Source organism: Anastrepha obliqua, chromosome 5 (assembly GCF_027943255.1).
Source record: "Anastrepha obliqua isolate idAnaObli1 chromosome 5, idAnaObli1_1.0, whole genome shotgun sequence".
NCBI classification, from domain to species: domain Eukaryota; kingdom Metazoa; phylum Arthropoda; class Insecta; order Diptera; family Tephritidae; genus Anastrepha; species Anastrepha obliqua.
The window spans coordinates 290,713-315,122 of NC_072896.1; the positions used below are offsets into that span (position 1 = coordinate 290,713).

At 35.6% G+C, this 24,410-nt stretch overlaps 2 protein-coding genes across 3 annotated transcripts in view; both read right to left on the reverse strand.

Moving 5' to 3' along the window:
* LOC129247118 (guanine nucleotide-binding protein subunit gamma-e) overlaps positions 1 to 24,410 on the reverse strand; it is a 100,819-nt gene that overhangs the window by 38,801 nt on the left and 37,608 nt on the right. The window contains exon 2 of the mRNA XM_054886057.1: positions 19,864 to 20,005. Within this exon, the coding sequence (XP_054742032.1) occupies positions 19,864 to 19,976 (113 nt within the window). The 5' untranslated portion in view covers positions 19,977 to 20,005. The remainder of the gene's footprint in view (positions 1 to 19,863; positions 20,006 to 24,410) is intronic.
* On the reverse strand, positions 10,433 to 11,558 carry LOC129247117 (uncharacterized). Of its 2 annotated transcripts, none has more exons than XR_008582536.1 (2): positions 11,229 to 11,558; positions 10,433 to 11,156 (listed from the first exon to the last, which is right to left on the reverse strand). XR_008582536.1 is itself a non-coding variant. In XM_054886056.1 (2 exons), the coding sequence occupies exons 1-2, from the start codon at positions 11,510 to 11,512 to the stop codon at positions 10,998 to 11,000; spliced, it is 387 nt and encodes a 128-aa protein (XP_054742031.1). In that variant the 5' UTR covers positions 11,513 to 11,558; the 3' UTR covers positions 10,433 to 10,997. The 2 variants fall into 2 exon arrangements, 1 of the variants encoding a protein (XP_054742031.1); XM_054886056.1 differs by having other exon boundaries at positions 11,285 to 11,558.

The following is a 24,410-nucleotide window of genomic DNA, read 5'->3' on the forward strand; positions in this document are numbered from 1 at the left end:
TCGTGTGAAAAGGGCAACTATGTTGGCATAAGCGCATTCATAGTTGTGAGGAACGCAAATCATAGAAGCAAAAATTACGGATATTAACTTTATGGACAAGAAGTGAGCTATTCGGTAAAAGTATTCATATACGTACAGGTTAGTAGCTCTATCCCGCTGGAAGTCTTGACAGAAAGCCTGTATCATATCTCCGCCGAATGAAATGAATCGCTTTACGCTTGAACAACATTAGGTCATATTGCAAATATGTGTTAATAGCCGTGTCGACGATATTACTTGACCACCTCGGAGATGGGATGACGCCGTTAGACATTTTTTATGTGATACCGTGAAGGGCCGATGTTATACCAACAAGCCATTCCTTTTCTGCGAACTAGCAATAAAAGTTTCATAATCTGATTTTCTTCATGTACACTTTTCGGCACGGGAGACAAAAGGAGAAAGATTAACAAGCTGAATTTTATTATACAATAAAACAGAATTGTGTATACAAACTATTAAGCATCCTAATAACCTAAACGTATTCGTACAAGTATAGTATGGAAAGCGTGATTGTGTGTACTCATGTGAAGTCTCAACCCCATCCGCAATTGTTTATTTGCAACTTCAGTTTACTTTGAAACTTTCAAAGCAAGAGCAAAGAGCCTAATATAATAATAGGAAAAGTATAGAAAGTGCAAGCACCTCTTCTAATAAGATAGATTCAGATGGATTCTGATAAAGCAATGCCCAGCAAATGCCCCCATATTTTGGTTTTCATACAAGCCCCGATGGGTATTTCCATCACGTCGAACGTTATCACCGTGCACATTCAAACTGAAAAAACCTCATCTAACCCTTTTTTTATTTTGACAATAGGTTTCACTTATAGTTTTTAATTAGTCCAATAATTGGTGCAAGTTAATTGGAAAGATTGCTGAAAAAAAAGACAGTCGCACTGGACAAAAGGAACTGGTTTTCGCGGCCAACAATTCAAACGTCGATATCAGCGAACCCTGAGCCGTTACTTCAATGTGACTAACTTTTAAAAGTTGTGCATTGGTGCGTCTTAAAAATGGTTTTGATTTTACCCAAAAATTATTTTAACGTTTTTAAACTAAATTGTTAATGTTATTTTTCTTGATTTTTACGGAATTATATCTAGACATGTTTAGTAAAAATATTTTTGAATACTCAGAAGTATTCAATGTATTTATTTTCACATAATAATAACAACAACAACACCAATATTGAGCAGTTTTAAAAATAATAAACACTAATAAACACAATAAATTTAAATATGACGAGTATCCGGAACATCTCGATACATTCATTAAATTTGATTGTTTCCCCATAAAAATATTATTTATTAGCCTTTAATATTTTGTCTGCAGTGGGTCTTCTAGTAGAAATGTTCATATATATAAAAACTCCAGTAGGAAGCGTTTTTAGGACTTATAGGACACACACGTACATTCCGATTAGTATTTGTAAGCACTGGTAAATTCGTTAACAAGACATTAGCCAGAATCCTAAATACTAAGGCAGTATTTCCAATAAATAAAAAATATTTCATTGATGATGCAATAAAGCTTTCTTGACCTTTCGTCCAAATTAAAATTTAGTTTTGAATATTACTATCTAATAATTTTTCTTTCTATTTTCATTAATGAAGACAAATCCTCGCATGCAAGTAAGACTTAAATAAAGTTAAAAAGTTTCAGAAACTTCAACTACAAGCGAAAAAGTAGGGGCGTCAAATTCAGTCGGAAATTATGTAATTGTTTCCTTTTCTTACTTAAAAAATTTCACAACTTGCTAGTCGTCGAATTTCATAATTAATTTTATGACTGAATGCTGAGTGTCCTGAAATGTTTGGACTCGCAAATACTGCTTGAATGAGAAGTATGAGTGAGGGAAAAGGAATGCAGAAGGATAAGAGTTTGAAGGATTGAACAAGTGGGAAAATTGTGTAAGTGTATTAGAAAAACAATTTTCATTAATTTTGGCTGTGGAAAAGTTGTGAAAATGTTTCGTTCCACTCGGCGCGAAATGGGTCCAGCAGCCACAGTGTCTCAGTATTCTCAAGCCGCTGTGGGATTGTGAAGTGCTCCAGGCGACCATCCAAAGAGCAAAAAGAAAAAGCAAACAGAAAATAAACTTTTGTTTGCTGCTTTATTCTTCGATTTTGTGCGAAACTCATTTTTCCGTTTACGCTTTTTTTAACTTCAGGCAAGCAGCAGACAAATTCACGGTTGTGTTCTATTTTTTCTTTTTATTGTACTCATGGTTTTTAATTTCTTTTTAATTTATTTTCCAACAGATCTGCTCTTTTTGGGCTTTCAGTCATAATGCGGATGCATTGCGCTTGCAAAAATGTTGCATGCAGGCAGAGGGGTATACAAACATATGTATGCATGCATACACACACATACACATATACATATACTCGTATAACTCGTGCGTATCGTACATCCTTCGTTGGGCGTTTGGCCGTGCTTTTTGCCCAATTTGTGGTGAGCGCTTTGATGTTGTCCTACAAGTGGAAGAACCTACACTGTTATGTATGTCTCCTCCGAGCGGCCGATGGTTTTAAAGAGGTGTAAATTCCAGGCAGAAATACACTCAGAGGTTTTCCACTGCCTGTTGAAGGGCAAATAACATTAGAAAAATTTTTGTATTTGATGATTCCTACTCACAGTGAGTTTCGAACCAGAGGGGACGGATTGGTAGTCACACAAATCACCCAGCCATGGTATTAAAGTGTATTAAAAAACTATGGCCGCAGGATGCAAGAAGATGTGCGAATGGCAAACAATAATACGGAAAAAGTCTTGCGGGATTTAACCACCCGTTAGACACAGCTGATCTAGTTGACGCAAGCGACAATTTTTTTTGCTGTAATGATGTGTCAATCCTTGTTTCTTGATTGACATTTACATATTGTCCGAAGATTTTTCGAATAGATTCTGAGTTTAATAGTGTTCCATTTGAATTATAAAATACTAATTTCGTTTTTAAACCAGAATACTATTAATTTGTTGATCCACGCGCCTATTTTTGTTGCAAAGGACTCTGCGCTTAACGAAAGGTTAAGCCAAAGATGGAAGTTATAAAAACACGTAAAAACAAGCTGGTGAAAAAGCAAATATGTAGTCCTTGAACAATCACCTAGTGAATGCAGCTAAAGCTTTTGCAGTATTTCATTGAGTGCTACTATTCTGATTTTCCAGCTTATCCCCTGCAGAAACTGTGGTATGCAGACTTTAATATCAACTCTTTCCAGCTGTTCCCCTATTTTTCGAATAATACTTTCCAATTGTTAAAAATTTACCTCAGTAAACAGCTCGAATTCTGCAAAACCAGAGGGGCAAAATAAAAATAAATACCGTCACGATGAGAAAGCAAATCTGCTGATTTATTTGGTCATATAAGAACCTATTTTAGTGGTTGATCATAATGTAAGTGAGGGAGCGGAAGGCAACGGAATGCGATTGGTTATAATGAACATGGCCCTAATGGGGTGAATCATAAAGATTTGTTCATTATAGATTATTCCGACATCCTATGCTAATTTGACAGTTGTATGTTGACAAACCTGAGACACCTGCAGTGAATCGCTGGGGATACAATGGGGCAAGGCGAATTTTTAAAGATGGTGGTAATAGACCAACAACAATGCTTTGTACGTTTGATTGTCACGGCACAGTATTCGAAAAGTAGAAAACAAAAAACTAGTTCGCCTTGTTTTATTCTGCGCTGACAGTCACATGGGCATAGCGAAAGAAAAAAAACAAATCAGCTGATTTACCAACACCACCTTTAATAGATTCGCCTCCTTCAAATAGAGGTGTGATTTCAGCAAATATTTTTTTTACTTGAATTTTGGCTACAAATGGTAAACAAACACAAATTTTGAAAACTACTAAAAATGTCAATAGCGAAAGCGAACGTGTTAGCTTAATTTTTTCCGTTTTGCTCAGCTGTACTTCGTCCCGTTTCTTCCATTATAACCAGCGCTTTATAAGTTTTACTTTTATATCCAATTCACCGGTGACTAACTCAGAGGCTTTACTTATGGTATATATATAAATATGTTGGCTATATGTGTGTATATGTTTGCGACATATGTAATGATAAATGCAAAGGAACATCAGATTCAGCAACATTTTCTTACTTTTTCTTTACCGGAAATGTCGTGCATATCATTGCGAGTGCATTTTGATTCCATAATAAAATTTGCAAGGACTAAAGAAAGGAAGAAAGTATCTCGTATAATAAATAAGTGAGTGAGTAAGTGAGGGATGTTAAAATTCAGTGTGCATGCACTAAATTATTAAGTTCAAGAACGGAAACTTTGACAAAGGGCAGCACAATGATTTTGTAAGAATTTTGCTTACGCTTGTACTAAAGTTGAGTATAGTGAACGACAAATAAAGTTAATTTCGTATTTTTATATATAAATCAAAGTATTTCAGTGTACTTTCTCACGGCAACTGTTTCGCAGATCTGCAGAAAACTGCGTAGTGACAGATGATAAAGTTCAAGTTTCACTTCCTACTCGGTATAATTAACAAATATTTTGTAATAACTCTCTTGCAACCTGGTTGTTACCCGTAATACTACTCTTCAGGTAAAACTAATTTACATCCATATACGGTCGCTGAGTGAGAAAATCTACTTAATTGTTTCCCTGTCAAGAAGTTTTTGAGATATTGTATCCTCGAAAAAAGCGTAGAAAATCATTCCAACACCAGTTTAATGGCAGTTGACAGATAAAGCTGAGCACCAAGTGAAGCGAATGAAATGAACGCAAAGAGAATTCTAATATGCTAATTCCCCCCAATAGGATGTCCATCTGTTTTTGCTCTGCTGGACTGCCAACTGATAATATAAACTGGGCATGCAGACTGAGTGACATACGAGTAGATACAACTGTAAAACAGAGCGCATAACAGACAGCTGAAGCATTCAGACAGATGAAAATTCGTCTGTAGATAGTGAGGCCATCCTGCCATCAATCACAATGAAAACTCTCCGAATATTCGCCCCAGCCACAGGGGAAGTGTGAAAAGCAAACGCACTCACATTTCTCATGAAATTGTACAGGGGATTAAACCACCATCAATGTGCCAATAATATGTTGATAAATTCACGCTAGGCAGTGGTATCACAGGAAGAAGAGGAACTGGTTGCTGTTTTTGTTCGTAATAAATCCCTACATCATATGTAAATGTTTGATGGTTAGTCCAATGTTGTGTCACATAGTTGATTTACTATGGTTGCTCCAATTCAACATTCGCTTTTACAGTAATAAAAATAAATTGTTAATATGTGTGTGTACAAACTGAGTAATGTTTACAGATGTGCGCAATTCAAAATGTTAGTCACTGCGGTAATGGCATTTGACACTTGAATGGTACGAGCACCAGGGAAGTCGATTGGGACAGGATAATTTTAGTGCTGCTGCTGATAATAATGAGAGATAAAGTTATTGCGCGGGTTGACCTAAAAAGCCGACGCGTACTAGACAAATCTTTATATAGGGCCCGCCATCTGTCGTTACGGATTTGAACTAGGTATTATTTGAAGAATGGTAACACTTAGCTGTCATCTGATTTGACAGAAAATTAGTTTTATTCTTCCGCTGAACGAAAATGGTTGTGTATACGCTCAAAGAACGCTGGGAAATATTGCGACATTACTTTGAAAATCATGGTAATGTTGCAGAATGTGTACGAAAATTAAGTACGGCAATGGGAAGAAGAAAAGCACTGAATGAAGCGTATGTGCGTTACTTTGCGAAAAAAATAAGAGAAACTGGGTTGGTTATTGACAAACCAACGTGGCACCGACCAAAAACCGTGCGTACACCCGAAAATATTGCTGCTGTGGCCGAGAGTGTTCGTGAATCACCAGGAACATCAGTTCGCCGTCGTTCTCAACAATTGGACATTTCGGAGACATCATTGAGACGAATTTTGCGTAAAGACCTTGGTATGACGCCGTACAAAGTCAAAGTTGAATGAAGTTGTGTTCCATCATTAACCGGAAGGATTGTACTTCGAAATAAAAAAAAACAGTTTGGAAAAATATTGAGTAGTTTCTTTTCTATAGCATTTTTAATTCCGTAAAGTTATATGGCGGACCCTTTATAAATGCATATGCACTCGTATATATGCAGGTACATGAATTTAACTCTTTTTTATAAAATTTACATTAGAAGAACGAAAGATACGGCAGACTATTATCACTATCAGCAAAAATAAAGTATACTATTCTAAATAGAATCGAGATCAATGGGTATGGCCCCGGTAGGAGGAGCTCAGATCAATATACCTCACTTACCGTTCTATTTGGTTCATACTGTCATATGTGGAGGGTTTTTAAGAGCTTGAGAACATAAAATGATAATACAAATCAGAAATATCGTAGGAATGATTTTTTTTTTATTATAATCTGGAAGGTAATTTCATGGCATTTATTTTTTGGATATGATACGAGGGGTGCCTTTTATATGTCGGGATTAGAGAACAAAATCAAATTTTAATCATCGAAAATCACTTTATTGTTTTTCAAAATATTCTCCATGAAGATCTATACACTTTTGCATGCGTTTGAACCAATTGTCGAAGCACTTTTGCCACTCTGAATGAGGTACCTCCAAAACATGCATTCTGAATGCCGCAACCGCTTCTTCAGGTGTCGAAAAAGGTTGACCTCTCAGTTTGTTTTTTACGTACGGGAATAAAAAGAAGTCATTCGGTGCCAAGTCAGGACTATACGGCGGATGACCCATTAATTCGATGTTTTGGGTGCTCAAAAATGCAGTTGCTTGAGCCGATGTGTGAGAGCTCGCATTGTCCTGGTGAAGTCTTTGGCGATTGGTTTTCCTAATTTCTTGGACAAATGGTTGTGTACCACTCAGAATTTATTGTTCTGCGTTGTTCTAGTGGTACGGTTGCGAAATGTCCAGTTTTTCCGGAAAAACAGGCGACCATTTGCTTGGAAGTGCTTCGTTTGGATGCTCAAAAATGCAGTTGTTTGAGCCGATGTGTGAGAGCTCGCATTGTCCTGGTGAAGAGTGATCCGTCTTTGGCGATTGGTTTTCCTAATTTCTTGGACAAATGGTTGTGTACCACTCAGAATTTATTGTTCTAGTGGTACGGTTGCGAAATGTCCAGTTTTTCCGAAAAAACAGGCGACCATTTGCTTGGAAGTGCTTCGTGCGCGAACAACTTTTGTTGGATTTGGCTCATCTTGAAACACCCATACAGTCGACTGCTATTTACTTTCGGGCTCATACGCGTAAATCCATGATTCATCACCTGTCACTATGTCATAGACGTGTTTCGAAGCCCCGTGATCGTATTTTTTGAGCATATCCTACGACCAATCGACACGAGCCTTTTTTTGAGCGATTGACAAATTGTGTGGGATCCAACGCGAACAAATTTTTTTGACAGTCAAATATTTATGCAATATGGAATGTATGCTGGTCCCACCAATGCCTAAGATTGTCTCAATCTCACGATAGATCACATGACGATCTTGCAATATCAGTTCGCGCACAGCATCAATGGTTTTCGGAACAACAACTGATTTTGGACGACCTTCACGAAATTCGTCTTGGAGTGAACTACGACCACGATTGAATTCACCATACCATCGATAAACACTGGTCCTTGATGGAGCTTCATCGCCAAAAAATGAATTAAGTTAATCCATGCAATGTTGCTGAGTTAATCCACGTCGAAAGTTGTAAAAAATAATCGCACGAAAATGTTCACGATTTAATTCCATTTTTGGACCGAGATGAATCTTTTAAGTTACTGTAAACAACACAAATAGCGCTGGTATTTCAAAACGTTCTGAGTACGTAAAAGCCAAAAAATGTCAAACTTTGCAATACAGCTGTCAGTTACCAGATTGCAACACCAGGGTTGCCAAATCCCGACATATACAAGGCACCCCTCGTATCCTGCATATGTCCGCCGCGGCCACGAGTGCACGGTCCATTCGATCAGTCCAATTTTTGACTACTTTTTCAAAAAATTCTGGCTGTATGGCGTCTATGGTAGCATGAATATTGTAATAAATCGATTGTTAAGTGCGCTGTGTGGCAAGCCAGACCTTTTTGGTGGGCCTTTTAAGAACCAAATATCGTCGATGTTTAGTTGATAAGTTTTTGGAAACAAAATTCTATCAGCATGGCTCGATAGTACTCGCCATCAACCGTAACGATGATACGGCCAATGTATTTTGAATTCGGCGAAAATATTTATTACAATTTTTTTAAGTAGGTTTCCACAATTTGGATTGTAGAAGTGTCGTAAGAGCCCATGAATAAACAAGGAAAAGTAAAGGGAATTACTTTTCTGTGAAGAAGAAGAGTATACGAAAGCAATGGCAACAACCAAAGACAATAATTTATATACACACACACATACTTTCTTGCCACGGCGTCTACCGTATAAAAACGCAAACAATTTGCATTTTTGCTTTCACATTTTAATACACAGCACTTCGTCTTCATTAGTTTGATTAGTTTAAATCTCACAAATCACAATACTACCAAGCAATTCACTGAATTTTGTTTGTTTTGTTCGTTTGTTTTGTATTGCGAAGGGAGCTGACGTCAAACTTATCAAAACCGCGAAAAATAAAGCAAATGTTTTTTAACGGCGCCACCTTAGATACCAAATTCGCCTTGTTTCTCTGGTGTTAAACGAGTCATGATGACTTATCAAGCCTTACTGAACAGAAATGTCACCACAGTTTGCCATTCCCAGCCTTCAAACCATAGTTATCGATATCGATAGTTTTCATGCAGCTAAAAAAAAACGATTCCTGGGACCTTTCGAAAGTGACGCCTAGATGTCAGTAGTGAATAATTCCTATACGATACCTTTTTTATATCATCTTTGACATTTGGCAAGCAGACAGATGTACAATTTTGCACGCTAGAACAACGCGCTAGGAAATGATCATCCGAATGAGTCGGCAATTCAAAGGAGATAGAAAAAGCACTGGCGGACCAAAACCTGGACGTTGGTTCTCTTATGTTCAGATTGTTGCTGCTGTAGAGCAAAGAGTTGCTGAACAGCCTTCAAAATTGATTTCTCAACATTCTCAACAAATAGGCAATCATGAGTCGACTGTTTCTCGGATTTTACCTGTATAAGTGCTCATGGTGTACATTTAAATGATCTTATTTTTCACATGGAATTGCTAAAAGCCGTATTCTGAATAAAAATAGTGAAAGCTGAAAGAACTTAAATGTTGGCATATTTTATTTTAAGACAACATCTTTTGAAAGACCCTTTGCATGTTACAAAACATTTTTAAAATACAGACACAGAAAAGCCGTATGTTCCTTCAAAGTCGATTCCTATCCAAGACATATACATATTAACTATCTGAAAATAAGTTTCCACTTAAAAAACATTTCGCTTCGCCAAACCTACAGTTCAACAAACTTAACATTTTTTGTTCTTGAATGAGAAATAAATGATAACACAAATCCTAATTGACACATTGGCTCAAGAAAAACAGTTTACATAGACATGGCATGTAAATAAAAAGTCAACTTTTGTAAATACGTTTTTCTTTTTACTGATTTGATTCAATTTGCGTGTAAGAGGAGACCGAAAGTATAAAAGAAAAAAGTTTAATAGAAAGCTAATAAAGCTTGTAGAAACAGAAAGCAGTCACTGCATTGGAATGCAAGTGCACAGTCAAATATGTAAATAAGATACTTAAAATATTTTGCCGCATAGTTTGTAAATACAAACTTACTCTCGACGGCAGTAGACACCGACTGCCGGCATGTTTTTGTGCGCGATTGTCTTCAATTGGTTTGAAATTTTCATTATTTGTATTTTTTCGCTTTTTTTAAGAATTCATGAATTGGTTCTTTACTGATTGGCTATCACCTTGAAAAGGACTAACTCAGAAGCATTTGGAAGTAACAATAAAATTTACAATCTCTATTTTACTTAAAGTACGTCCAACAAATAATCTTAAAATATATACTTACTTTGCAAAACATACAAAGTAATGACCCCAAAGTCCTAAGTAATCAATTTTATTTACAAATTTATCCAGTAAATGTCCTTTCTGTTCTTAATCTAATATCTAATATATCTAATATAAAAATGTGTCTAACTATATGAGTACTACGGAAGGGGCAATTGAGATATGAATGCAGAATTTTGCATTCATTCAATATATAAAATTTGATTGCACTCTATTAAAGTTGCATAAAAATAAGTACACTTTTACTTAACGTGGCCACTCGGCAGGCAATGACAAACCTCCGAATGCAATCTGCCATGAAAAAAGTTCTCATACAAAACCAGTTGCCGTTCAGAGGTGCTACTAGACTGTGGGTCCGCCCATTTGTAGAACGAAATCAATCTACAATGCCAAAGTCAAAAGTATTTACACAAAGTTGAAATTGTCACCCTATTTATTAGAGAGATTTTGTTTCTTGTTACACAACTGCATTGAAAAATGTTTCTGTTGTTGAAATCTTTAGAGTATGCGAAGATAAATAGTGCAAATTCAAAGAAAACAACGGTACACAATAAAGCAAGCGCTTGAATTTATGCTTCCTGGCGTCCAGAGTAATTGGTTAAGATTCCGTTTCATTGCCTTTGGCATCGATTACTGCTTGCGGCCTGGAAGGAATGGAGTCAATCAATTTGTGTAGAAATGGAATTGTCAGCTTATCCAAAATATCCCTAATTTCTTCGATTGTGTAGTATCTTTTCTTATTCTTATTGAATGGTCGTTGTTTTTTGATAAAAACCAAACATTTCCAATAATGTTTAGATCTGGACTTTGAGGTGGCCAAGGCAGAACAGTTTGATTTACTCCACTCAAAAATTTTGTAGGTAGCCAAACCTTGTGACATGGTGCGTAATCGTGTTGTAAAATCCTATCTTTGGTTGAGAAAAGGTTGTTGGCTGATGTGAATGCATGATTATTAAGAATGCCAATGTATCCGGCTGGGATTAGAGTACCGTCAACGGGCACGAGCTCTCCATACTCGTAAAAGGAAACGCACCGCCAACACATAACTGAACTGTCTTCGAACTGTTAAGAGGCTGCATTGCTCTACCACGTAAGTTTTGTGGCAAATACATAAATGTTCTTCCAAATGCACCCTGAATCTGAAATGAAAACACCTTATGCCAGAATGAAATTGACTTTTTTATGTAGTCCTTAGGAAAGGCAAGGCGTACACGAAAGTTTTGATTTTTGTACTTTTTAATCTGCGCCGTACTGTTGCTCCACTTACTGATTTTCCAATCAATTTTGGGAGGACAACAGGACTATCTCTATAGTTAGTAATTGGCTTGCGCGCAGTCCTTGCTTTATTTGCTAAATTTCCATAGGTTTCCTTCTTTGTAAACGGTTTTCGTGAAGTTTGGTAAAATTTTGCCAAATCTGAAGCCGAAATACCGTTCTTGAATTTGTTAATGATTTCCGCTCCTATTTCAATGCTTAGCTTTATTGTCTTAACCATTTTAATAATTTAATTTTTTGAACAAATAGTTTTTCTCACTATTAAGTCCGACAGCAACCAGCAACCGCAAAATAAAACATCACTACCACTTTTTAATGCTGTGTAGATATTTTTGACATCAGGAAGCATAAATTCAAGCGCTTGCTTTAATGTGAAATATACCGTTGGTTTCTTTGAACGTTGAAACCATTGAATTTTACTCACCTTCACATGGGACTAATTAGTGCGGTTTACTGACGTAACTAACACCTCAATTAAGGAGGCAAGCTTCCTATTTGTATGCGCGTCTGTCGTGGAAATAGTCAAAAACTTCCATTTGCTTAGAATAAGAGCTTTTTAACTTGCAGTCAATATTAAGTATTTATTGACAATTATGCGAAGGAGTGTAATCACTTCCATTTTGAACCGCTGCAAAAGGTTCTAGATATGTGTAAGTAAGGACTCTTAGATAAGTAGATATATCTTTATTATTAATATTATATTTTCTTAAAATTATTTTCTGAGTTTAATAATTTTTTCTCAACTAATTTTGGTTTCGGCGCCCGCCGTAGCCGAGTGGGTTGGTACGTGACTACCACTCGGAATTCAGAGAGAACGTAGGTTCGAATCTCGGTGAAATACCAAAATGAAGAAAAAGTTTTTTCTAATAGTGATCAGCCCATCGCTCTTATCATTTACGTAAAAAATGTGATTTCGATTAAATTCATATACTTATTTAAAGTAGTTTAAGAAACTAGGTTCCACGCATGAATTAATCTAATTTTATCTCTGAATTGTTTTCCATTCTAATAAACTTTTTCTTTGTTGTTATGGTGTTGTATATGGGTTTTATACATACATATAATATTATTTAGCTAAGTATGATGAAAAGTGATACCCTTGATTAAAGAAACTGCGAACCTCATACCTCAAAAACAGATTAAGCCCAAACAAGACTACAGAACGTTTATTCACCAGGTGCAAGTTAAAGCTGGAATCTCCTTTGGAGCACGTAGTTTACTATATAGAAGTGTCCTCAAACGATTAGCCTGATTCGTGATGATATCTAAGGTTCATTTCCAAACATCTTCAAAATCAAAAATTGTTTTTATTTGAGTCAATCTATGTAAATGAGTATCGCTATTGTGCACATTATTTTAGATATCTTTGGCAAATAATTAGTTTACGCAAAGAGTTATTAATTATTACTACATAAATACGTCATACTAAAATATTTAAAACTTTGAGTGTACCTCTCGCCCGATTTCAATGACACATAAGAAGTCTTCTGGTGAAAAGTTACAGGTATTGGAAAGGAAGCGTAGCACTTCCAATACAAGCAGAAACTTTCATACAGTTTTCTTGCGCAGTGCAATTGAAATTAAGCAAACCCTACTCCTTACAGTTCTCACAGCTGTTATGGTCGAATTTTCGATCCTCGTAAAAATAATTTTAGGTACTGGAAGATATTAACGCTATTATTTATTAACCCACGTACATATTAAAATGCGTGCTTGAAAGAAATAAGTAAGTTTTAATACACAAAAAAAATTGCCTGCATTACATAAACGACGAAAGAAAGGAAGCAAAAGAATAAAAGAATTACAAAACATTTGCTGTTGATGTTGCTTTAAGCCCAGCCTCATAAAAATGAAATGCTTGTATGGCACCCAAATTACGCTTCACAGCTTAATGAAATTTGTTTATTTCATAATAATTACCTACAAAACCCTAAATTAAGATTATTTACAGTTTATTCTTATGCATTTGGTTTGAGCAGCTTTCAGCAGCGTTATTTGTACGTTTCACACTTCATCATTACACATTTGTATATTCACTGGGTAGAATAACTTTCTTTTAATATACCTATAAAGTGAAATGTTCTTATAAGAATTTATATTTTATCTAATCAGTCTCCGAAATCTATGTTACATAAATTTCCCCAAAAACAGATTCACTTATAGAAAAGTTTTGAAAAAAAATTTAATAGTTTCAATATACTTTTAATTTACAAGTTCAATTAACCGCTTTTGTTCACATCTAATTGTTTTTTTTCTTTTGTGGTTTTCTTTATTATTTTATAGCAAGGTGATTTCTTGAATTGAAATACAAATAATATTATATATTGTGGTGCACATACCTAAGTTCCAACTAAAATTTCGAACTGGCTTATATCCGCTGGGCGAACCTTCTCAAAAAGGTTGGGTTGCGCCCAGCAGCGCTAACTTGTCTATTCGGCACCTAATTGAATACTGCGCCAATAAGCGAACGAGAAACACAGAAGGCCGGCGTTAGAACGAAAGCTATAATGATACTCATAAATTACACTTGTGTGGGTTAATATTAAAAGAATTCAGCTACCTATCGATATGGCATTGAAGTATTTAAATATTATAAAGGGGAAATTTATACTTAATTTCAAATTAATTACATTTCGTATTTATTCTCCAAATAAAACGTATTCAAATTACTTTTAAAATATGGTTTTCAAAAAAAATCTTCTGGGTGGAATGACATCAAAGTTGGATAAATAAAAACAGGAATTATGGTTAGATTCTTAAGTGTGTGGCAAAGCGTTGCCAGCATAGAGGACAGGTGGTTAAATGTCATAAACCATATGTTTGCAAATAAGTTTGCTTCGCCCTATTTATTTGTATATTATATTTATTAATATATGTATATATACAATAGATATATTATATTTATTAAAATAAGTGCATCGATTCAAAAGCAGATAAGAACAGGTATAATTTGATAGTCAGTGTAAGTACGAGCACACGGTGATACCAAGAAAGATTTTTATTTGCTTTCGCATTCACTTAAACATCAGCAGACCTTCCGCAACGAGGAAATGTTTGCCATTTCGCGCAAGTATTGACAATTTAATCGATATGGATGGGATTTTAAGTGGTTAATCGAAACAAATTGCTTAACATAAGCAGAGCTTGCAAATAAGAGTCTACAATAACTGACAGTAATGCGCATATGATATAAAAACTTTTAAGTAAACAAAATAAACAAAAAAGTATCTAATGAAAAAATGTTGGGACGGCTACATACATATATACATATCGCACTTGTTACGTTAAAGCGTAACAACTCAAAATCTGAACATTTTCAGTAGAGACGAAAAACTGTTTCCGTAAATAGTAATAATATATTACAAGGAAAAAAATATGTAATTGCACGAAAATATCATTAAAAACAATATAACGGTTGTTTCATTCTTATTTGTTTAGTAGTTGCGCTAAAATTAAAAATTTTTGAGTTGTTACTCTTTTTCTGAAATTTTTTTATACAATTAGTGGTATATTTTAAACAAACCGTTTGCTTGTAAACAGGCACAATTCAAAATGTTACACTTTATGTGACACAAATTTGTTGAAACACTTGGAGACAACTAAAAATGTAACTCTTTAGTTGAGACAAAAGAAGTCATTCTGAAAACAAAGAGAGAGTTATAACGGTTTTTTAACGAAAGACTAGACAAACCACTGAACGTTTTTTACAGTGGGTAGAGATTACCACTGTACATTGTTTTCTTGCAAAAAACTAAAATTTGGAAATTTTGAGTTGTTACGCTTTAACGTAACAAGTGCGATATGTATGTACATAAAATTTTCCCGTGGTTCGTCGGTGGGACATAGGGGCTCATGCGGTCGTTCTTCTTATATAAATTATACAACCTTTGCTGAATAAATCAAGCAAACACTTTATTAATTACTTTCAAAACAAAAGGTCATATAGTTTTACTTCTAAATGTAGTCGAATTCTGAAGTCCGCCAATGTGCATAGTTGATTTTATATTTTTGATTTTTCAGTTGAGACAATTCGGAACCATTTCACCGTGATAGCTCTTTAGTAATCGAAATATTGACTGCCAGGCAGTGCGAAACTTCCGCGGAAGAAAATGATTTGCTACACGCTTGTAGAACCTTGGGGAATATTGAGCTTCTACGAAGCCCGTCGATCCAGCCGCACATGAATGAAATCGTATTCTATAAATAATTTATGTAAACATTTACTAATTTTAATGAGGTTAAATTATTATTGTTCATCTTATTCTCCTTTTGAATCTCGGCGAACCGTTCTAAAACTATTACATCATTAGTGCAGGGAAAAATCCATTACGTTTTCAACAGATGGCTTGAACAATACTCGTATGTTTGTGTTTCGCGTTATATGTATATGTAAGGGCTATGGGATTAAGTTAGTTGGGATTAGAAAGATGAGATTTCGTAATAGAAAAACGCCAGGCACAGTTTTGTGATTGCTTGACTCTATACTGTTTGAGTGCACGTATAATTTGGGTACAATCAAGAGAAATTACGCCTTATTCTACATTTTTTCTTCGATAAAAGCAACAACTCATATCAGAGTGCCTATTCTCCTGATACTGTAACAGATCGGCTGATTATTCTGATTATGGAAAATATTGATAAAATAACCGTTAAGTTAGCACCATTTCGATTGTCTAAGAGTTAGCATAAAAAACCCGCCTGGGCCGGATTTCCATTTACAAATAACTGTTGAATCGCACTTCTGGCGGATGGTAGCTGGTAATGGAAATCGGGTCATTTATGACAACGGTGCAAATAGTGATAAAGCAAGAATTAATGTGTTTTCGGGGAATCATCTACAATCAGCGCACGGCGCACATGCGTAAGTACACTCGTACTTATGAACGCAGTCTGTCACATTCTCCATAAAGGGCAAAATTAAATCCATGAAGTGGCACAGATGCAAATGTTGCTAATGGCATTACCATTTTTAGTTGAAATTTCAATTAATAAAACTTAATTGTACATAGAAAGGTTAGCATTTTTAATTAAAAAAACATATTATTATAACTATTTTGAGTTAAATTGAGCATGTGAAGGGATTTACTCTCCACCCTGAGATCATATTATATATATGTATGCCTTCTAATATTATTTTTAGTATTTCTTTGTACTTTCTTTGCTTTCTAATGCAATAGACAAACTCAATAATTTTCAAGTAAAAACATAAAATAAGACATTTTCCCCAAATAAATCACCTGATGTCTTGACCTTTTTAAATTATACTGATTCCATAAGTACATTTAAAAGTATGTTGAAAACAACCGAAAGAATGAGTGCAAACGTTGACGGTGAGCATGTGAGAAAGCTCAGAAGTCAAAATCTCACGTGGATCAAAATATTATGTCATTTTAAAATTAAAGCACAAACCTAAGTACAAGCTATGGGTATAGTTACTTGTACACGAGCTCCACTATCAAATGTCACCCCAAGTGGGATCACTTCTTAGTTAGTTAATACAAGCAGGAGAATAAATATAATATTTATGAACTTAGCCACTCACGCTTAACTAAGTACAAAAGGAAAAATAAAATTACACTTTCTTTGCTTAATTTAACCGCTTGCCTTAAGTTTGCCTAGCCTAAAGCAACTAAACGTTGACAACATCTGGGGCTTTTTATTTATTTAGGACTAAAATGTACACATGTACACACGAGTATGTACATATGTAAATACTGTATTGCCCATGTGTATTCATTTTAACACTAAGGAGATCAGAAGATAGGATATTCACACTTGCGTGACGGCAAGTGTAACGACATATTGGCATACACATCTGCCGCTTTACTTATACATAGATTGTGATTATGATTACATACACAAGCACCTAAATTAGAATATATTCGCTTTCCGTTTCAAATTGAAGGTAGTACGAAAAAGAGGAATTCGATAAATTTACCTCGCGTGCTATGTATGCCAGTACTTTGGATTAAATTTGGAAAAATAAGCTAACTTTGTAAGTTTAAGTGGGCAGAAATCACTTAACGGGAAAACTAGAAAATAGGTTCACATATGTATGTACAATATTTATTTTTTTGAAAACATATCAGCTAGACTAACTCGAAATTATGTCAAAAGTCACACACTTTACTTGAATTTATACCAAGTTAGATGCTCGGCCGAGCTCCTCCTCCAATTTATGGTGGGAATCTCACTGTTCGTCCACAAACTGGAGAGGGCTACAGTTTTATGCTATCTTTGAATGGCAGATGGTTACGAGGACCTTTTTGCATGGCAGAAATTCACTCGGAGGTTTGCCATTGCCTGACGAGAGCCTATCGCTATTAGAGGAAACTCTCTCCCATCATTTATTGTTTTATGACGATGTATCGAACTGGGGCCCTACCAAGTGAGAGTCACGCAGCAGCCCATTCGGCTACGTCGCGTATTTCATGTGAGAATAGAACAAGAAAAATTCAGCACTTTCACAAATTATGTATTTAATATGGTTAATTATATGCGTGCACACGCGTGCTTATACATATATTGAATATAATAGAATACAGCGATTTACTTAACAACATCAGCCGGAATGATTAATGCACCCTGTTGCCGCGGATAGAAAGAAACAAATCTGACGATAGCTATAATTTCTGTAGGAACTGCTGTGAGTTGTAGTTATTTTTTAATACCAGTTCAAATAAAATAATAATATGGGTTTCCTTCCAAATTTGTTCTATACTCACACAACTTTTTTACTCTAGTTGAATTTAGACCGGCACTAGTTTATATGGCTCGCATTTATGTCAATGGTAGTTAAACGACATCTTACAAATTTTCAAATATACTTTCCAATATTTTTCAACTGTTTTGCAGCAAAATCGAGTTTTTTCGTTATAAGTAGAACGAGTAAAATTAAATTTATTGTTCACGTTAGTTTTTTCTATGTACGAAGATAAAAATTGTAGCCAATATTTAGGTGGAATTTTGACTTTAACTGTCCACAATATTTTTCAAAAACAAAAAAATTTAATTGGTGGACTGGCGCTTTGGATTCATTGACTAAACTAATCAGGCTAAATTAATTGGGGGCTCTCATAAAAACAAAGCTGTTTAGATGCCAGTTTCGTAGGATTGGCATAACTCGGTTGGGGTTGGGTAAGCCCGACTTAAAGTTACCTCACTTGTCTTACTTGACTATGTTTGTGGGATGGATATATCCACTAAGACCGAAACATATCCTCATATTTTATGTATATGCTCGGCCATGGCTAGACATATTGCTGTTCTTCAAAAAAATTTAGGATGGATCTATGATATTACTGTGGGGAATTTGACCTTCATCACGAAGATGAATGGATGAAGGTGTAATATTGTGATACAAAAGATCAATTGTAAAGTAACAGAGAGCAGTTCTCATATAAACGAATATCTTATCTAAACTGAGGCAACGTCTAATCATTTTTAAATACACTGAATTTTTACAACTTTAAATCGTTTTTAAGGCTGTTTGGTTCCATTGTCGTAATTCGCATTGTTCCTATTATACATATTAATATTATTATACTATAGGGTGGGCCATGTACAATTTGCTTTTTGAATCGGCTATAACAAAAACTAATCAATATTTTTTCAAACTTTTTTTTTTATTTCGTATCTTCTTTTCGAGTTGTTGTCAATTCTGAGTTGCTCTTTGATGTTGCTGCGCTTAGGTGCTTTCATGGCGCAAATGGGCATCTACGAGTACAAATGTATCCGAACAGTAAAGTTTTAGTTTCGTCTAATTTTTTCGGGTTTGTCTGAGCTAGGATTTATTTTTTATTTGTTATTTGGTTTTGTTTTTTATTGACCTTTCCGTATACAGTAAGTCCCCCAGTACTTTGCATGTTTTTGCTCGTTTTTCTTTGCCTATTTCTTCAGCCAGCTATTTTTGGTGGATTTCTCCGATACCTATTAAATTTTTAATGTCCGTTCCTCCGAACGTATAGTTTGATGGTTCACTAAAGAGTCCTACCAAATGCCCTAAAAAAGCCCATGTCATAATTCGCCGTCGTCAAGTTACAGTCGGATTTTAGTTTTAAATGTTGTATAGCCAGCCTTTCAAGCACTTTGTGTAGGTTCTAGTGATTTTTTTCACTCTTTCATTGCACCTAATTTTGCATGTATTTCTTAAGGGAGTACTTATTATGTTTTATTTTTGTTTTTCTACGTAGTGCTTTTGCTTTGTTATTCGTCAAGGCGCCGCAGACATTTCGTCTGCGGAAAATATGAACAGAAAAAAGCACACAGAAGCGCATATATTTATAAACATATTTATCACACGGTTGACGGCGACACTCAGACACATATACTATACCTCGATTTTGTTTTTAGAAACATAAATTTAGGCGTTGTAACTATGTAACTATTAAGACGTATATTTCTTGTTGAGCTTGACACATTTTTACACTTTTTCATAAACATTTGCACAGAGCCAATTTGCTACTTTCACATAATTATATTCTGAGCCTTTATCGCAGCACAAAACAGGTTGTTAATACTATTTTTATAAACTTTAATCATTTTAAAATATATAGGGAGCTAAATACTCACTCTGCAATACTTTTAGACAACGGCCATCGCTCCATCGATGCCTGATATTTCATGTTCTCGATTTGCTTCTTTAATGCGTCCCGATCCATGTTTTGTAGAGCACTGGGATCCATGGCGGCTAAAATCTATCCACATACCACCCCTGGAAATTGTACGGACACGAAAGATGAGAGCGTGAAGTGAGCTCAGAAAATACATATTGTACATAAAGTAAAGTAAAATGAATATTTGAAGTTTTGTAAGCTCTTCCATGCAGGATAGAGAGTAAAATGTGAATTCCAAGGCGCGCGCAATCAATTGCTCGTCCTATTATTGTGGTGCTCTCGCCACACTTGCTATTTCACTCATATTTTGCCAGTTTCTTTTGCCTAAGGCTCACCGCGCAACGTGTAAGGCCACTCGGATTCGGTCCAAACCATTTGACCATTTGCTGGCTTATATTATCTTTCTAACATTACTTCCAATATGAAATAAATGTTAAAATTTTAAATTTTAAATTTTAATTTTTTTTTTTTTTAATTTGTATACATGTACTCGTATTTATTTCAAGAAGCCCAGAGTTTGGAATGCAGTGCACATATATATGTACATAAATATATACTTGAAAACGGTAAACAATTCAAACAATAAAAAAATGTTTAAAAACGAATAAACTTTTCTACAAATTGATCAACTTTTCAATCAGCCTTCGTTCTCACCTTATATGGAAAAGCATAATTCTATAAATAGTGCATTGTCTGTAATGGTATAAATATTCTGCAAAGCTGTACTTTATCAGTACAACGCCCACTTTTGCCGCTAGAAGGTTTTAAAATATAGGTTTAACCCGGACGCTCGCATTGTCCCAAATTTATTGGAATGTTGGAAATTTCTCATACTGCATATGGTTTCTCTCCAATATTTTCTCTCCACCAATCTCTCATGCTATCATGCATTTTATAATACACTAAAGTATACGAGTATGCTCGAGTTTTGTATTTTCGTTATTATTTGGGCGCAACCCTAAGCTCTCTTCTGGGCAACGCGCGATATGACCTGGACCAAAACCGGCAAACAGTTCAGACATTTCAACACTGCCCATTCAAACAATGCAGTCATGCTAGCGCTCAGCACTCATACATGCCCGCCCGAAATACGAGTACAGGCGCGCAAAACAAACGAGCTCCACAATCCGACTATCCGCGTACAGTAGAACTCACATTGCGGCATTTGGCCAACCCAAAGCGCAATTTCCTTTTACACCTACATACATACCTATTCGTTTAATTCTTATTATCGTTGCACGTGCAAGAAAGTTCTCCCACCTCATACGCCCATATTTTTACATATTCTATAAATTTGTATATAAAAATGTTGTTAAGGGCATAAATAGTTTATAAGGTTATTGGCCGAACTTCTTCTCCTGCAGCTCGCATCCTGATGTGATTCTGGAAATGAAGGGAACAACATTTTAATCCTCCGCTGAATGGCAGATGGTGATTTGAAGAGTTTTTCGTAACTGAATTGCCCGTATTCTGTAAATTTACGTTTCATGTCTGCGGCGAGCCACGAATTCACGCCCAACGAATGGTAGTCATACACAAAAGCACTTGGCTATGATGGTCGCCAAGCGACATTAGTTGCTTATCTTTACTTGTCTGTGCGTATGTATCTATGAATGCATGTATGTATGTATGTATACACGTAAACAGCCTCGTAGTTTTTAGCCGCACTTTGTTTTCTTTATGTTTAAGTGTAACGAGTACAATTATGGCTGGCCTTACATACGTTTATACTTGAAGACCGGCTATTGAGCGCCTCGGGGAATGGCAGAGAGTTGATGCTTGATAACTTCCGGCAATTACTTTTTGAATAGGCAGCTTGCACGCATTTTAACGGTCCAGCGTTCCCGTGCTCGAAGAATTTCAGTGTGTCCATATTTGAATTCTGTACTTTACATGGTAAATTCTATGTATGTATGTAGGTATGTACATATATACATATGTTTATTGGCTGTCACTCTGTGCTTGCTTAGTAAAAGTTTGTACATGAAAGCAACAACAAATTTAGCGAGCAGAACCGGCGTTAAGGAAATTTGTTCACACCCGCTTCTTTCGTATGCAATCTGTAAGGATATTGCACGAATTTGAATTTCTGTGAACAGTCTTTATATTTTCTGTTTCCACCTCTTCAGACATATTTTCTTTACCAACAAAAAATAGAGTAGTTCAGAGCTGCTAAATCCATATGCGACCAACACATTGCTGTTTTATTCGCAAGTCGCTAAGTAATTTGGCGATCGCAAGAAACCATTGTATGTGCATAATTAGCAATGTACGAAAGCATCTATAGTAATGAATGGTAATGAGATATGTACATATGTATGCAAACTATATAATATATTTAACTGACTACCTTACTGAAGGTTTATAGCTTAAAGATTGTGCATATACATACATACATACACTCATATCTACTTTTTTCATATTTTTCTTTGGCAATTTAAAATTAGCAGCACTGACAACGAGGGAGTTCATTTTTATATTTAGGGGTTTTTACGAACTTATTTCAAAGCACCTCAAGCACCACTGCCTGGCGAATTGTGGTCGCTAAGGACGCTGTTTAGCTTTTCCGCACATTCCAGTGGTGTAACTGCTTTGCTTTTCAGGCCATAAAATCTAACCTTAATCGTGCATGCTTGAGGAGCCTACGAGTTTGGTGCTCCCAATCAAATAGTCCACACAGGTAGAATTGAGCACATGTCCGTCTTATGGGCGCTCAGAACGCACTCAGCCCGCTGAATTTAAACAACAAAGTGTACAAGAATCTTCATGTACACTATACATCCATCTAAACATATTTAAGTGATGGGGTATAAACAAGTAAACGCATGCGCGTCAATGTGAAGAGCAATCCATAGTGAAAATAAATTAGACGTGTGTATGTATTTGCCAAAAAATGTGCCTAAAAAACTTCCAGATGAGAGCGATGGTGAGAAATATTGAGTTCAAAAAATAGAGAGATAATACAAGCCGCAAATCAGAGAAGAGGAATCTTTTAGAGCAAGAATGGAAATCGTATTCAGCAGTAAATGCAAAATGTTTCCAGCACAAATACAAATACAAATACCGCAAGTATGTACTCTCACACAAACATAATCAGGGCGTCGAAATCAAAAAACAAAAATGAGTGTCAAATTTGGTGTAGTAAAAAATGAAACACAAATAATAACACGCGATGACAAACATAAATGTTATCGCCTAAGATTGTATTCTTAAATCCTTGAAATAATACACATAATGAATTTGTTCTTAATTCTTTGTTTTTAAGTAATTAAACTGTGTCTTATTTGTTGGCTTATTGGTTACTCCTCATTTACATTTACATCGGCAAACGCAATGACAAGCCGTAAAATGGGGATAAAGAAAGTTATGTCGTCCCAGTTGCAGCTGAATCCGGATTCATTTGCTCTATGTACATATGTATGTATTTGATGACTTCATTTGTTTGTATGCTTGAGTTACTTCTGGGAAATTTCTTCATTGGCATTAAATGTTTACTTTCGTTTTCAATGCCCCCAGCAATATACTCACATATCCCTGCAAAATGTGACTAGTCGGGACTAGTCGCGAATTAATATGTTACTACTGGCCCTTTTGAACGCTTTTTATGGGATGCACTACTCGCTCGTGTTTGAGCATGTTCTCTGACGAGACTAATTGAACCCTTTTGTGAAAATTCAAAATTCAACACAATTGCCGATAATTACAGCTTAGACGTATAAGCAGGACATCCGGAGTTCAAATCGTAGCACAGAAAAAAAAATTGTTTTATTAGCCCAACACTAGTATTTATTATTTTGTCCGTTCTAAATGCTTTGCAAATTTTAATATTCAAGTTTCTTTCAATTCAATATTGAAAGCTAGTTTTATATTTATTTAATTTGAAAAATCCATGAAAACCTTGAATCAGCTCGTCCAGAGTCTCAAGCTGCAGTCTTCTTATTATGCCGTAGCGGTCACGTGCGCGGTCACACAAACATTTTTTGCAGAGATGTATTTGCACATAGAGTTGTACATACTTATACTTATGTATACATAATATACAAAAAATAAAAATAAAATTGGTCTTATATACTTTGGCCAACATTTTTACTTTGGCACCTCAGACGATCCACTTTTTGGCACATTCCATTCCGCTCGAGAATTATAAAACGACAACTCTTGTAACACAGAGACAAAACAATAGCATCTAGAGCAGAAGTTACAACTGCTGGGTTGTATCTGCTCAAAACTTGTTTTTGCAAATCAATTGAAATTTTTGGCGAGCATACAACTTTATTTTCCTATTGCATGAATTACAAAAATTCTCTCATGCTTCTTCTTCTTCTTCTTAATTGGCGCGATAACCGCTTACGCGATTTTGGCCGAGCTTAATAAAGCGCGCCAGTCGTTTCTTTCTCGTGCTAACCGGCGCCAATTGGACACACCAAGTGAAGCCAAGTCCTTCTCCACCTGATCTTTCCAACGCAGAGGAAGCCTTCCTCTTCCTCTGCTACCACCAGCTGG

Coding starts and splice junctions, on each gene's coding strand:
- LOC129247117 (XM_054886056.1), bottom strand. CDS start 11,512: ATGGTTAAGACAATAAAGCTAAGCATTGAAATAGGAGCGGAAATCATT. Junction 11,157..11,284: donor CAAAATTGATTGGAAAATCA/GTAAGTGGAGCA, acceptor TTTTCATTTCAG/ATTCAGGGTGCATTTGGAAG.